Here is a 14,849-nt window from a genome sequence, read left to right as displayed (position 1 = left end):
AGAACTTCAAAGTTCCCTGTTACGGGTCCAGATCCAGGGATCCCAAGGCGGCTCTAGTGGATGCACTAGTAGCACCTTGGACCTTCAAACTAGCTTATGTGTTTCCGCCGTTTCCTCTCATTCCCAGGCTGGTAGCCAGGATCAATCAGGAGAGGGCGTCGGTGATCTTGATAGCTCCTGCGTGGCCACGCAGGACTTGGTATGCAGATCTGGTGAATATGTCATCGGCTCCACCTTGGAAGCTACCTTTGAGACGAGACCTTCTTGTTCAGGGTCCGTTCGAACATCCGAATCTGGTTTCACTCCAGCTGACTGCCTGGAGATTGAACGCTTGATTTTATCGAAGCGAGGTTTCTCAGATTCTGTTATCGATACTCTTGTTCAGGCCAGAAAGCCTGTAACTAGAAAGATTTACCACAAAATTTGGAAAAAATATATCTGTTGGTGTGAATCTAAAGGATTCCCTTGGGACAAGGTTAAGATTCCTAGGATTCTATCCTTCCTTCAAGAAGGATTGGAAAAAGGATTATCGGCAAGTTCCCTGAAGGGACAGATTTCTGCCTTGTCGGTGTTACTTCACAAAAAGCTGGCAGCTGTGCCAGATGTTCAAGCCTTTGTTCAGGCTTTGGTTAGAATTAAGCCTGTTTACAAACCTTTGACTCCTCCTTGGAGTCTCAATTTAGTTCTTTCAGTTCTTCAGGGGGTTCCGTTTGAACCCTTACATTCCGTTGATATTAAGTTATTATCTTGGAAAGTTTTGTTTTTAGTTGCAATTTCTTCTGCTAGAAGAGTTTCAGAATTATCTGCTCTGCAGTGTTCCCCTCCTTATCTGGTGTTCCATGCAGATAAGGTGGTGTTACGTACTAAACCTGGTTTTCTTCCGAAAGTTGTTTCTAACAAAAACATTAACCAGGAGATTATCGTGCCTTCTCTGTGTCCGAAACCAGTTTCAAAGAAGGAACGTTTGTTGCACAATTTGGATGTTGTTCGCGCTCTAAAATTCTATTTAGATGCTACAAAGGATTTTAGACAAACATCTTCCTTGTTTGTTGTTATTTCAGGTAAAAGGAGAGGTCAAAAAGCAACTTCTACCTCTCTCTCTTTTTGGATTAAAAGCATCATCAGATTGGCTTACGAGACTGCCGGACGGCAGCCTCCTGAAAGAATCACAGCTCATTCCACTAGGGCTGTGGCTTCCACATGGGCCTTCAAGAACGAGGCTTCTGTTGATCAGATATGTAGGGCAGCGACTTGGTCTTCACTGCACACTTTTACCAAATTTTACAAGTTTGATACTTTTGCTTCTTCTGAGGCTATTTTTGGGAGAAAGGTTTTGCAAGCCGTGGTGCCTTCCATTTAGGTGACCTGATTTGCTCCCTCCCGTCATCCGTGTCCTAAAGCTTTGGTATTGGTTCCCACAAGTAAGGATGACGCCGTGGACCGGACACACCTATGTTGGAGAAAACAGAATTTATGTTTACCTGATAAATTTCTTTCTCCAACGGTGTGTCCGGTCCACGGCCCGCCCTGGTTTTTTTAATCAGGTCTGATAATTTATTTTCTTTAACTACAGTCACCACGGTACCATATGGTTTCTCCTATGCTAATATTCCTCCTTAACGTCGGTCGAATGACTGGGGTAGGCGGAGCCTAGGAGGGATCATGTGACCAGCTTTGCTGGGCTCTTTGCCATTTCCTGTTGGGGAAGAGAATATCCCACAAGTAAGGATGACGCCGTGGACCGGACACACCGTTGGAGAAAGAAATTTATCAGGTAAACATAAATTCTGTTTTTTCTCGCCATTAAATGGACTTTCTAAAGATACCATTATTTTCATCATATCTTATAATTTACTATAAAAAAAATTATAAAATATGAGGAAAAATGGAAAAAAACACACTTTTTCTAACTTTGATCCCCAAAATCTGTTACATATCTACAACCACCAAAAAACACCCATGCTAAATAGTTTCTAAATTTTGTCCTGAGTTTAGAAATACCCAATGTTTACATGTTGTTTGCTTTTTTTGCAAGTTATAGGGCCATAAATACAAGTAGCACTTTGCTATTTCCAAACCATTTTTTTTCAAAATTAGCGCTAGTTACATTAGAACACTAATATCTTTCAGGAATCCCTGAATATCCCTTGACATGTATATATTTTTTTTTAGAAGACATCCCAAAGTATTGATCTAGGCCAATTTTGGTATATTTCATACCACCATTTCACCGCCAAATGCAATCAAATACAAAAAATCGTTCACTTTTTCACAAATTTTTTCACAAACTTTCGGTTTCTCACTGAAATTATTTACAAACAGCTTGTGCAATTATGGCATAAATGCTTGTAAATGCTTCTCTGGGATCCCCTTTGTTCAGAAATAGCAGACATATATGGCTTTGGCGTTGCTTTTTGGTAATTAGAAGGCCGCTAAATGCCACTGCGCACCACACGTGTATTATGCCCAGCAGTTAAGGGGTTAATTAGGGAGCTTTTAGGGAGCTTGTAGGGTTAATTTTAGCTTTAGTGTAGTAGACGACCCCAAGTATTGATCTAGGCCCATTTTGGTATTTTTCATGCCACCATTTCACCGCCAAATGCGATCAAATTAAAAAAAACTTTAAATTTTTCACAATTTTAGGTTTCTCACTGAAATTATTTACAAACAGCTTGTGCAATTATGGCACAAATGGTTGTAAATGCTTCTCTGGGATCCCCTTTGTTCAGAAATAGCAGACATATATGACTTTGGCGTTGCTTTCTGGTAATTAGAAGGCCGCTAAATGCTGCTGCGCCTCACACGTGTATTATGGCTAGCAGTGAAGGGGTTAATTAGGTAGTTTGTAGGGAGCTTGCTGGGTTAAATTTAGCTTTAGTGTAGAGATCAGCCTCCCACCTGACACATCCCACCCCTGATCCCTCCCAAACAGCTCCCTCCCCCACCCCACAATTGTCCCCGCCATCTTAAGTACTGGCAGAAAGTCTGCCAGTACTAAAATAAAAGGTTTTTTAAAAATAATAAAAAAAATTTTTAGCATATTTACATATGCTACTGTGTAGGATCCCCCCCTTAGCCCCCAACCTCCCTGATCCCCCCCAAAACCGCTCTCTAACCCTCCCCTCTGCCTTATTGGGGGCCATCTTGGGTACTGGCAGCTGTCTGCCAGTACCCAGTTTGCAAGAAAATATGGGTTTTTTTTATTTTTTCCCCGGTTTTTCTGTAGTGTAGCTTCCCCCTCCCCACAGACCAACCCCCACCACCTAAATGATGTGTTTTTTTATAAAAAAAAATTAACATTTTATTTTATTTTCCTAAACTTTTTTTTCTGTGTGTAACGGTTCCCACCCGCTCCCTCCCCGTGCACGCACCCGCCCCCACCCTCCCGTGCACGTGCGCGCGTCAGTGCGCGCCCCTGGCATACCCGCCCACGATCCCGCCCCCCTCCACATCACGAGGGCCATCGATGGCCGCCACCCGCCTCCCGGTTCGGCTCCCACCCACCAACGCACTGTGAGCCACCGATCTCCGGTGCAGAGAGGGCCACAGAGTGGCTCTCTCTGCACCGGATGGCTTAAAAAGGTTATTGCAGGATGCCTCCATATCGAGGCATCACTGCAATTACCGGAAAGCAGCTGGAAGCGAGCAGGATCGCTTCCAGCTGCTTTCCACACCGAGGACGTGCAGGGTACGTCCTCAGGCGTTGACTGCCTTTTTTTTTGAGGACGTACCCTGCACGTCCTCGGTCATTAAGGGGTTAAAATTCTTTTTAGAAGCAACAAAGGATTTCAGACAGACTTCATCCTTGTTTGTCGTTTATTCTGGTAAAAGGAGAGGGCAGAAAGCTACTGCTACCTCTCTTTCCTTTTGGCTGAAAAGCATCATCCGATTGGCTTATGAGACTTCCGGACGGCAGCCTCCTGAACGAATTACAGCTCACTCTACTAGAGCTGTGGCTTCCACATGGGCCTTCAAGAACGAGGCTTCTGTTGACCAGATCTGTAAGGCAGCGACTTGGTCTTCTCTGCATACTTTTGCCAAATTTTACAAATTCGATACTTATGCTTCTTCGGAGGCTATTTTTGGGAGAAAGGTTTTGCAAGCTGTGGTGCCTTCCGTTTAGGTTACCTGACTTGTTCCCTCCCTTCATCCGTGTCCTAAAGCTTTGGTATTGGTTCCCACAAGTAAGGATGACGCCGTGGACCGGACACACCAATGTAGGAGAAAACAGAATTTATGTTTACCTGATAAATTTATTTCTCCTACGGTGTGTCCAGTCCACGGCCCGCCCTGGCTTTTTAGTCAGGTTTAAAAAATGTTATTTCTGTACACTACAGTCACCACAGCACCCTATAGTTTCTCCTTTTTCTCCTAACCGTCGGTCGAATGACTGGGGGGCGGAGCCAGAGGGGGGGTTATATGGACAGCTTTTGCTGTGTGCTCCCTTTGCCATTTCCTGTAGGGGAAGAGAATATTCCCACAAGTAAGGATGAAGCCGTGGACCGGACACACTGTAGGAGAAAGAAATTTATCAGGTAAACATAAATTCTGTTTTTTCTTTCAGATACTTTGATAACATCATCAGCAACCCAGATGAAGAAAAATATCGCAAGATAAAGCTGTCTAACAAAGTATTCCAGGTGTGATTTTTAAATTGATGTACTGCATTTCTCATGAAGTGCCTATCACCAACCAACTTTAGTCACTTTGTTTAATTTCCAGGAAAGGATCAACTCATTGGAGGGTGCTAATGAATTCCTTGAAGCCGTTGGATTTGAGAAGAAGATGCTGCCTGTACCAGGGCAAGGTAAATGAGGGGCAGCATCAAACATTTAAATACTTAAATTGTGTAAGAAAGGATATTTATTAAATGGATTTCCTATTTCATTGTTACAGAGGTACAGGAGGAGTTCTATATGCTTAGTAACATAGCAACAGAAACGCTGGATACGCTACAGAAACAGAGGGATGTTTTACTGAGTGCAGAGCCTTTGAAAGCCACACTGGAACGGCAACCACGTGTTTTCACACCATCCATCCAGGCTGCACATTTTAATCTGCCTGATGACTTCTACAATCTGACTGCTGATGAGATCAAACGGGAGCAACGACTCAGGTAGTGGCTTTATATAGGTGTATTTGTTTTTAAACGTTTTTGAAATATGAAGTTGGCAGCTAATGGAAATGGATTTTTCTTTCTAATGACATGGTGAGTCCACGGATCATCTAATTGCTATTGGGAATATAACTCCTGCCCAGCAGGAGGCGGCAAAGAGCACCACAGCAAAGCTGTTAAATATCACCTCCCTTCCCTCCAACCCCAGTCATTCTCTTTGCCTACGTTAGAGCAAGGAAGTGGTAAAGTTTAGGTGTTAGAAGATTCTTCAATCAAGATTTTATTATTTTTTAGCAGTGCAAGATTGTACTGCTTTGTCCTAGGGTGTAGCCATATTCCATGTCAGTCTCTTCAGTAGAGCAGTGGTGGGTTTCACGCAATGGGAACTTGTGGGGTACAATCCTCACTGCGCCTCCCATGTATTTAATGCTGCCCTAATCGTGATTACTCAGTCTTTGTTTTTATCTTCTGGTCCATGTGAGGGAACTGGCCTTCTCAAACCTAGTGAGCTGCCGTGCTGCCTGGCAGAAGTCTAAAGGTAAGTGCTAACTTTATTTTTTCTGGGACACATATGCAGGAAATAAAAGGATGGCACTTCACCTATGTTTGGGGGATCATTTTATTGGCAGCAATAGCAGGCACTGGGGACGAGGAGAGATGGCTCAAAGGTGGTGTTTTGATTATTACTTTACTCCCTGCGGCTTGGGTAATTCTTTTAGCCGATCGGGAGGTTAACGTTATAATGCCCACGGTGGGCGGGGTTAGCTGAGGCAGCATTTTCTGTCAGACAGGTAAGCACCTCAGCAAAGCTAAGCTGAGGTGTAGAGGTTGTCCGGAGTGATTTTTGTGCTACTTAATATTTTACTGCAGAAAAATAAAGCAGTTTTTGTTTTAAAAATTAAAGGAACAGTAATGTTTTTTCTTTTTTAAGACACAATGAGTCCACAAATCATCTTAATTACTAATGGGATATTCACCTCCTGGTCAGCAGGAGGAGGCAAAGAGCACCACAGCAGAGCTGTTAAATAGCTCCTCCCTTCCCTCCCACTCCAGTCATTCTCTATTCCTACGTTAGTGATAGGAAGAGGTAAAGTGAGGTGTTAGTATAGATTCTTCAATCAAGAGTTTATTATTTTTAAAGTAGTGCAAGATTGTGCTGCTTTGTTCTAGGGTGTAGCCGTAGTCCAAATCAGTCTCTTCAGTAGAGCAATGATGGCTTTAGAGCAATGGGAACTTGTGGGACATAATTCTTACTGCGCCTCCCATACATTGATGCTGCCCTTATCCTGATAGCCTAAATATGATGACTCAGGCTTTATCTTTATCCACAGGGCTATGAGAGGGAGAGGACCTCTTAAACCTGCTGAGCTGCCCCGCTGTCGGGCATATTTCAAAGGTAAGTGCTGACTTTTTTATTCTGGGTCTGAAGCAAAAAGAGGATTCAGGACAGAGGAAGTACAGCACTTTACTGGGACTTATATCTCCTATATAGCATTAATAGTAATATGCAATGTATCTAGATCTAGAAAGTTACTTGATTACTGTTGCTATAATCACACTAACAATATTTCACCAATCCGAAATATGGGCTGGGCTTATAAGGACCGCACATGGAGTGCTAAGGTAGACGCCCTGAGGAAGCCCCTATGACACTTGGTCACGTGGGGGGTGAAACGGCCGTTGTCGTGTGAAGTCATTATTTTCAGCGGAGCCCCGGCTTCTTGGTTTACTCGATGTACGCCAAATAAAGTTCACTTACAGCCACGGAAAAATAACATGCCTTGTTTCCGGATATAACAACTTTAAGGACCCTGGATGTGGAGGATTCCTTAACACAAACATGCTATAGTCATGTATTAATGGACTTACGAGTTCACGCTTTTACAAATACAAAGCAATTTCTATGGAAATAAGTGGTTAATAACACTATGCACTATAACCTACACAGTGCAGGATTGGAACTGACATGTTATTAACAAGTTACATAAGCAGTTTATTTGTAACGGTTCACGTTGCTATTTTGCAAAGTTAAAGTGTATCTTTATATGTGGCTGTAATTACGCATTTATTATAAATTTCAACATAGATCCTAAAAAGTCTCCAAGGTAGCTTAAACCTTTATTGAGAAATTGGTGCTACCCTCTGGTTGGGGAGTTGTTCACTTTATATAGTGCGTAAAAAATGTGATGTATGTATTATTTATACAAGATTGCTTCAATGATACAGTGTTAAAAAATTGTTTGGCATAGATCCTCAGGTGATTATCTCATGATAACAGATTTCCAATATTTATTGGGTTATCCTCTGAGAGAGGTGTTACCACTTAACTGTGAAAAGCAAGTTGCATGGATCCCCATTTATTACCCATGGTAGCAGATTCCTGTGGGAGTGCAGGGCTACCCTCTGGCAGGGGTGTTGCAATTTAGCGTTAAATTTGAAGATTCTTTATATCGAGTTAACCTTATGTGAGCTGGCCAGCTTTTGTTTATTCACTTTACATATTGTATGTAAGATGTATAAGAATATTTGCACACAATAAATGACTTTGCATCTAATACGTATAAGGTTTCGTTTAGGGGACCCAGCTGTTGCGTAATTTGCACCGGAGTGAAAATGACCAAAATAAATTTTATTTTTTTGATTTATCCAAATATGAGTGATTGACTAAGTTATTTCATACAAGTAACTAGAGTGCTGAAATCCCTGGCTTTTGTGGGGTCACGATAGTGTCCCCCAGTGTTTCTTCCTGTTTCTTTAAGTCTTGATACATGTTTTACAGGGTCTGCACCTAATTAAAAACTTAACTATGATAATGTTGTTTCCTCTCCCCATATAACTAGTGTGCTTATATATATATATATATATATATATATATATATATATATATATATATATATATATATATATATATATATATATATATATATATATTGAGGATTCTGTGACAGCATGCTAATAGCAGGCACTGGGGCTGAGGAGAGTGGCTTTTCTGGGGGCACTTGAACCGAGCTGGATACAAAAGGACTCAGGAGATATGCCCAATAGCAGAGAGGGCTAAACCACTTAATATAGTGTCTTAATATTATTATATGGTCGCTGGTTCAATCCCCTATATAATTTGTATATGTAATGCACATTTTATACCTTACATTCGGTATTGCAATTTGCCCCCAGGTTCACAAAGAAGGATTCAGATATCTCCCAGTAGTCTATCTCTAAGATAATAATGGTGACCGGGAGAGCATGTATTGTTGTGCCCACGAAGGGCGGGGTTATGTTTGGCGCCGTTTTTGAGTGGCGCAATTTCCAATCTCTAGGCTCAACTATGCTGGAATCTCTGAGATGTGTGCTATCACGCCCACGAGGGGCGGAACTATGTTTGGGGCCGACTTAAGCTGCACTCGCTTTATTTTTCTTGCCTTCATCGGAAGTTATTCCTTTCTAACACAGTACTCAATGTTTTCACTTCTGTGGGTCCGGATAGTGCTACAACTGCGCTCCGAATCTGTTTAGGATCTAAGTCATGTTTTTTAGGTACATGAAGTTCTAAGGGTGAATGAGCATTAGGAGGGCACCTCAGCAAGATTTCACTGAGGTTTAAGTCGGTGCTACAATATTTGCGTGCTAATCTTAAGTACTTTTCTGCACACAAAGATAAAAAGTTTCAGTTTAATATTTAAAGAGACAGTAACGTTTTTTTATCTGCTAATCTTTATTAAAAGAATTTCAGCTTTTTATTTGTTTAATCCATCCTTTGTGTCTTAGAATAGAACAAGAGGACACAAAAAAATGAGTTACTTTTTAAATTTAAAGAGACTAACGTTTTTTATGTGTCAATTTTTAATAAAAAATGTCTCTCTTTTCTGAACCTTCTCCTTCTAAGGCTTTTTGCTGTTTGGGAGTCTGTTGACTATGGTCAATCTATGCCACAAATTTCTCTTATAGTGTCCCACAAAATTTTATGGCCCACATGCAGTGCCCTGCGCTTCCTCTAACACTCCACTTGGAGTTACTTTGCATTTCATACATTATAGGTTTTCCCACGAGGTAGAAAACATTACTAGAGGAATTATTTTTCATTATCTAGGGTGAATGATTCAGTAGTTGCTATCCCGAATGTTTCTTCCTTGTTACCTGAAAGAGGAAGATACTTCGGTTATCTGACAGAGAATTCTCAGACTCAGATGAAATAATATCCTTATTTGATCCTGAGGTTGTTTTTCTCTCAGTTTTTTAGCTTGAACACCTCCATTTGTTACTTTAGGAAGTTTTAGCTACCCTGGGCGACTCCAACACTACCGGTGTAATCTATCCTAGTACGTCCAGTAAGTTATTAGGAATGGAAAAGACTGCATTCCCTATATTTCAAAAGATGTTTTCCATAGCCGACTTAGCTAAGGAGGCTGGGCAAACATTCCCTAGGGTGGAAAGAGTAGTTTTCAGCTTAGCTAAGAGAACTACGATACCCTTAGAGGATAGTTGGGTTTTTCAAAAGTCCTATGGACAAAAATTAGAAAAGGGGATGTACACCAGGGCTTACAATGGCAACCAGCTGTGTACTTTACTACAGTCACTAGTGCGACGGCATATTGGTTTGATTCTACTAAGTCAAAGACCCCCCTGGATAAAAATCCAGGATATGATAAAAGTTTTCAAGTTGGCTAATTGCTTTATTTAGAATTCTTCCCCTTTCAGGTTTCTCTGTTCCAGCTCACAGAGCCTTATGGTTAGAACCTTGTTCTACAGATGTATGCTCCAAGTTTAAGCTTTTAGCAATTCCTTACAAGGGGAAGACCTTGTTGGGACCTGGCTTGACAGAAATAATATCTTTTGGAATTTAAAGATTAAAAAAAAGCAATAAAAAACAAACAAATAGCCTGCTGTTGAATCAAACACAGCGTGAAGGACATGCCCCCGATCCTGGACAGGATCTTGTAGGGGGCAGACTTTCCGTCTTCGCTCAGGCTGGGGTTCGAGATGTTCAGGATTCCTGGGCAATAGATAAGTGTCCCAGGGACACAAATCAGAGTTCAAAAGGTTTTCCTCCCAGAGGCGGGTTTCTGCTTTCAAGATTATCTGCAGATCAGATAAAGGGAGAGGCGTTCTTACACTGCGTAGGAGACCTCTCAGACCTGGGAGTGATTGTTCCAGTTCCACTACAGGTACAGGGTCTGGGTTTTTTGTCCCAATCGGTTTGTGGTTCCCAAATAAGAGGGAACCTTCAGACCACTTTTAGATCTCAGGAGTCTAACTAAATTTCTTAGTGTACCGTCCATTCTTCCCTTTATCCAAGAGGGTCAATTTATGACAGCAGTAGATTTAAACGACGCGTACCTTCATGTGCCATTCTCAAGAATCGTCTCGAGCTCTGGAATCGCTCTGGACGACATCCTAGTCCAGGAGCCATCCTTAAAGCAAGCAAGATGTCTCACAGACATGGTGTTATCCTTCCCGCGATATCACGGGTGGAAGGTAAATTTGGAAAAAAGTTCCTCAGTCCCAAACACAAGGGTAACTTTCTGGGGAACCATAATAGATTCCATATCAATGAAGATTTTTCTGACAGAATGTTGGAAATCAGAGTTTATCGATACTTGTCTAGTCATTCAGTCCACTCCTCGGCCTTCAGTGGCTCAGTGCATGGAGGTAATCGGGCTGATGGTGGCGGCAATGGTCATTATCCTGTTTGCTCGGTTCCATCTCAGACCTCTGCATTTAAGTATGCTCAGGCAATGGATCGGAGATTATACAGATTTGTCTCCTCGAATACTACTGGAGCAGGAGACAAGGGATTCTCTTCAATGGTGTTGTCTCTGGATCATCTCTCCTAGGGAACCTGCTTGCGCAGACCATCTTGGGTGATTGTGACAAGACACCAGCCTTCTAGGGTGGGGAGCAGTCTGGGGCTACGTAAGGACTAAGAGGGTTTGGACTCGGCCAGAGTCCGTTCTTCCTATAAACATTCTGGAGCCGAGAGCAATCTACAATGTTCTTCTGGCCTGGCCTCTTTTAGCCTTGGTCCAGTTTATCAGGTTCCAGTCGAACAAAATAACGTCAGTGACTTACATCAATCATCAGGGAGGAACGAGGAGTTCCTTGGAGATGAGAGGTATCAAAAATAATTTAGTGAGCGGAGGCCCGTTCTTGCTGCCTGTCGGCGATCCACATCCCAGGAGTGGACTACTGGGAGGCGGATTTTCTGAGCAGGCAGACTTTTCATCCGGGGCAGTGGGAACTCCATCCGGAAGTGTTCTCCAATGTCTTTCCTCCGTTTGCTTTTCTTCCTCGGGTCATTGATCGAATCAAGCAGGAGAGGGCATTGGTGATCCTCATAGCACCAACTTAGCCTCGCAGAATTTGGTATGCAAATCTTGGGCACATGTCATCTCTGCCACCTTGGAGACTTCCGTTTAGGAAGGACCTTCTAGTCAAGGGCCCCTCCTCTCAGATCTAGTTTCTCTGAAACTGACTGCTTGGAGATTGAACGCTTAATATTATCCAAGCAGGGTTTTTCTGACTCGGTCATTGAGACCATGTTTCAGGTTCGTAAGCCTGTCACTAGAAAAATGTATAATTAGATGTGGCGTAAATATCTCTATTGGTGTGAATCCATGGGCTACTCATGGAGTAGAGTTAGGATTCCTATAATTTTGTCTTTTCTTTTACAAGATATGACGAGTCCACGGATTTCATCCTTACTTATGGGATTACGCCTCCTGGTCAGCAGGAGGAAGCAAAGAGCACCACAGCAGAGCTGTATATATAGCTCCTCCCTTCCCTCCCACACCAGTCATTCTCTTTACCTGTGTTAGTGATAGGAAGAGGTAAAGTGAGGTGTTAGTTTAGATTCTTCAATCAAGAGTTTATTATTTTTAAATGGTACCGGTGTGTACTATTTTACTCAAGGGTAAAGCAAGGGGAGCTGTTCAGATTCAAATATGATCGTTTCTGTGACTCCCAGACTGTGTGCTGCCCTGCTGAATATGGTCTTAGCAAATTTTATCTAAGGCCCTGTTTTGTTCCCACAGATTCTTGGAGGAGAAGAAGGATCTCTAGCAGTGTGGGACAAGTCATGCTGTTACTCAGCATGGAGGTATGTACAGTCTATTACTTTCTGTGACACATAGTACCTCAGAAAAGACTGTCATTTTCCTCAGTAAACTGTATATCTTCACCTATATCTGTGTGCTTTACTACACGGTTCTAGAGGGCTAACTTATATATTGGGCCTGTTTATGGGGCTGCATGAGTTACATTGGGGTGTTTTGTAGAGTAACCCCTTCAGGATTGGGCTGACGCTGGGGATTTTCACTAGTGTATTCCGGTTTACTCTGGGCCCCGGAGTAGTTTATCAGACCGGGTATTATTGGGGGAACTGGCTGCCAGTGTTACAAGGCACATGTGTTGCGGATAACTTTTATTAATTATGTGTGGTAGATTGCATTTGTCCCGGCGACTCCATTTTTTACATATACAGAGCCGCCCGGGAGTTTCGTTGGTTACGCCCACGATGGGCGGGGCACTCGTCCGCGCGCTGAGACAAGCCGTGCAGTGCTTTTCTGGGAGTCGGAGGAGTAAGTGACTCTGGTGTCTGCTTGGGCCGCGTGAGTAGAACAGGCGGTGTAGACACTCTGCGGTTAAGAGGCTCGTTTGTCGGGTCATAGGGAGCAGGTAGGCGCCACAGCAGAGCTGTGGCGAGGTGCTGTTATTTTTAAAAGTATAAATTACTGCCCCAAATTTAGTTGACTGCCTCTGGGATATGTTCTAAAACTTTGTTTTTTGTCTCCAAAGCCGCAAATATTAAAATCTTATAACACCATGTACTAGACAGACGTTCTCTCTTTGTCCAGGCTTGGATAAGAGACGTTCAGGATCCCTGGACACTGGAAATCGTGTCCCAAGGGTATCAACTGGAGTTCAAAAATTCCCTCCCAAGGGGGAGGGTTCTTCTTTCACGATTGTATGTAGACCAGATAAAAAGAGAGGCATTCTTACGTTGTGTAAAAGACCTCTCCACTATGGGAGTAATTTGTCCCGTTCCAATACAGGAAGAGGGGCAGGGGTTTTACTCAAATCTTTCCGTGGTTCCCAAAAAAGAGGGAACGTTCCGACCCATTTTAGATCTCAAGAGTCTAAACAAGTTTCTCAGAGTTCCATCCTTCAAGATGGAGATTATTCGGACAATTCTTCCATTGATCCAGGAGGGTCAATAGATGACTACCGTGGACTTAAAGGATGCATATCTTCATATTCCTATCCACAAGGATCATCACCAGTTTCTAAGGTTTGCCTTCCTGGACAAACATTTTCAGTTCGTGGCTCTTCCTTTCGGGCTGGCCACAGCTCCCAGGATCTTCACAAAGGTTCTAGGGTCTCTACTGGCGGTTCTCAGACCGCGGGGCATTGCAGTGGTGCCTTATCTGGACGATATTCTGATCCAGGCATCTTATCAACTGACAAAATCTCATACAGACATGGTTCTGTCCTTTCTAAGGACTCACGGGTGGAAGGTGAATCTAGAAAAGAGTTCGCTAATTCCACAGACAAGGGTTCCTTTCCTAATAGATTCTATATCAATGAAAATTTCTTGATGGAAGTCAGAAAGTTAAAAATTCTGAATACATGCCGTGCCCTTCAGTCCAATCCTCGACCATCAGTGGCTCAGTGCATGGAGGTAATTGGATTGATGGTGGCGGCAATGGACATCATTCCGTTTGCTCGTTTTCATCTCAGACCGCTACAACTGAGCATGCTCAGGCAGTGTAATGGAGATTAAGCAAATTTGTCTCCTCAGATAGATCTGGATCAGGAGACAAGAGACTCTCTTTATTGGTTGTCTCAGGATCATCTGTCCCAAGGGACGTGCTTCCGCAGACCATCATGGGTGATAGTGACAACAGACGCCAGTCTACTAGGTTGGGGTGCAGTCTGGAATTCCCTGAAGGCTCAGGGTGTGTGGACTCGGTCGGAGTCTCTACTTTCAATCAATATTCTGGAATTGAGAGCAATTTTCAATGTGCTTCAGGCTTGGCCTCAGTTGGCTTCGGCCAAATTTATCCGTTTTCAGTCGGACAACATCGCGACTGTGGCTTACATCAATCAGGGAGGAACAAGGAGTTCCTTAGCGATGACGGAAGTATCCAAGATAATTCGGTGGGCGGAGGCTTACTGTTGTTATTTGTCAGCAATCTACATCACAGGAGTGGACAATTGTGATGCGGATTTCTTGAGCAGACAGACGTTTCATCCGGGGGAATGGGAACTCCATCCGGAGGTCTTTGCCACTCTGATTCTCAGATGGGGCAGACCGGAGCTGGATCTTATGGCGTCTCGTCAGAACGCCAAGCTCCCGAGATACGGATCCAGGTCCAGGGATTCTCAGGCCAAACTGATAGATGCCTTGGCAGTGCCTTGGTCGTTCAACCTAGCTTATGTGTTTCCACCGTTTGCTCTCCTTCCCCGGGTGATTGCTCTCATCAAACAGGAGAGGGCTTCAGTGATTCTCATTGCAACTGCGTGGCCTCGCAGGACTTGGTATGCCGATCTGGTGGACATGTCCTCTCTGCCACCGTGGAAGCTTCCATTGAGGCAGGACCTTCTCATTCAGGGACCCTTCCATCATCCGAATCTAGTTTCTATGCAGCTGACTGCTTGGAGATTGAACGCTTGATTTCATCTAAGCGAGGGTTCTCTGATTCGGTCATTGATTCTTTGATTCAGGCACTGTTACGGT

The 14,849-nt window shown here is 43.2% G+C and overlaps 1 protein-coding gene across 2 annotated transcripts in view; it reads left to right on the top strand.

Moving 5' to 3' along the window:
• The window catches only part of UBXN6 (UBX domain protein 6), a gene marked incomplete at its 3' end in the record, with an annotated part of 289,209 nt that overhangs the window by 150,491 nt on the left and 123,869 nt on the right, over positions 1-14,849 (top strand). For both annotated transcript variants that reach the window (XM_053703152.1, XM_053703153.1), the window contains 3 exon segments: positions 4,565-4,640; positions 4,723-4,807; positions 4,897-5,116. In XM_053703152.1, the coding sequence (XP_053559127.1) occupies positions 4,565-4,640; positions 4,723-4,807; positions 4,897-5,116 (381 nt within the window).

Source organism: Bombina bombina, chromosome 2 (assembly GCF_027579735.1).
Source record: "Bombina bombina isolate aBomBom1 chromosome 2, aBomBom1.pri, whole genome shotgun sequence".
Classification (NCBI taxonomy): domain Eukaryota; kingdom Metazoa; phylum Chordata; class Amphibia; order Anura; family Bombinatoridae; genus Bombina; species Bombina bombina.
Note: the sequence above shows the minus strand (reverse complement) of the source record. Positions and strands in the feature narration are given on the sequence as shown.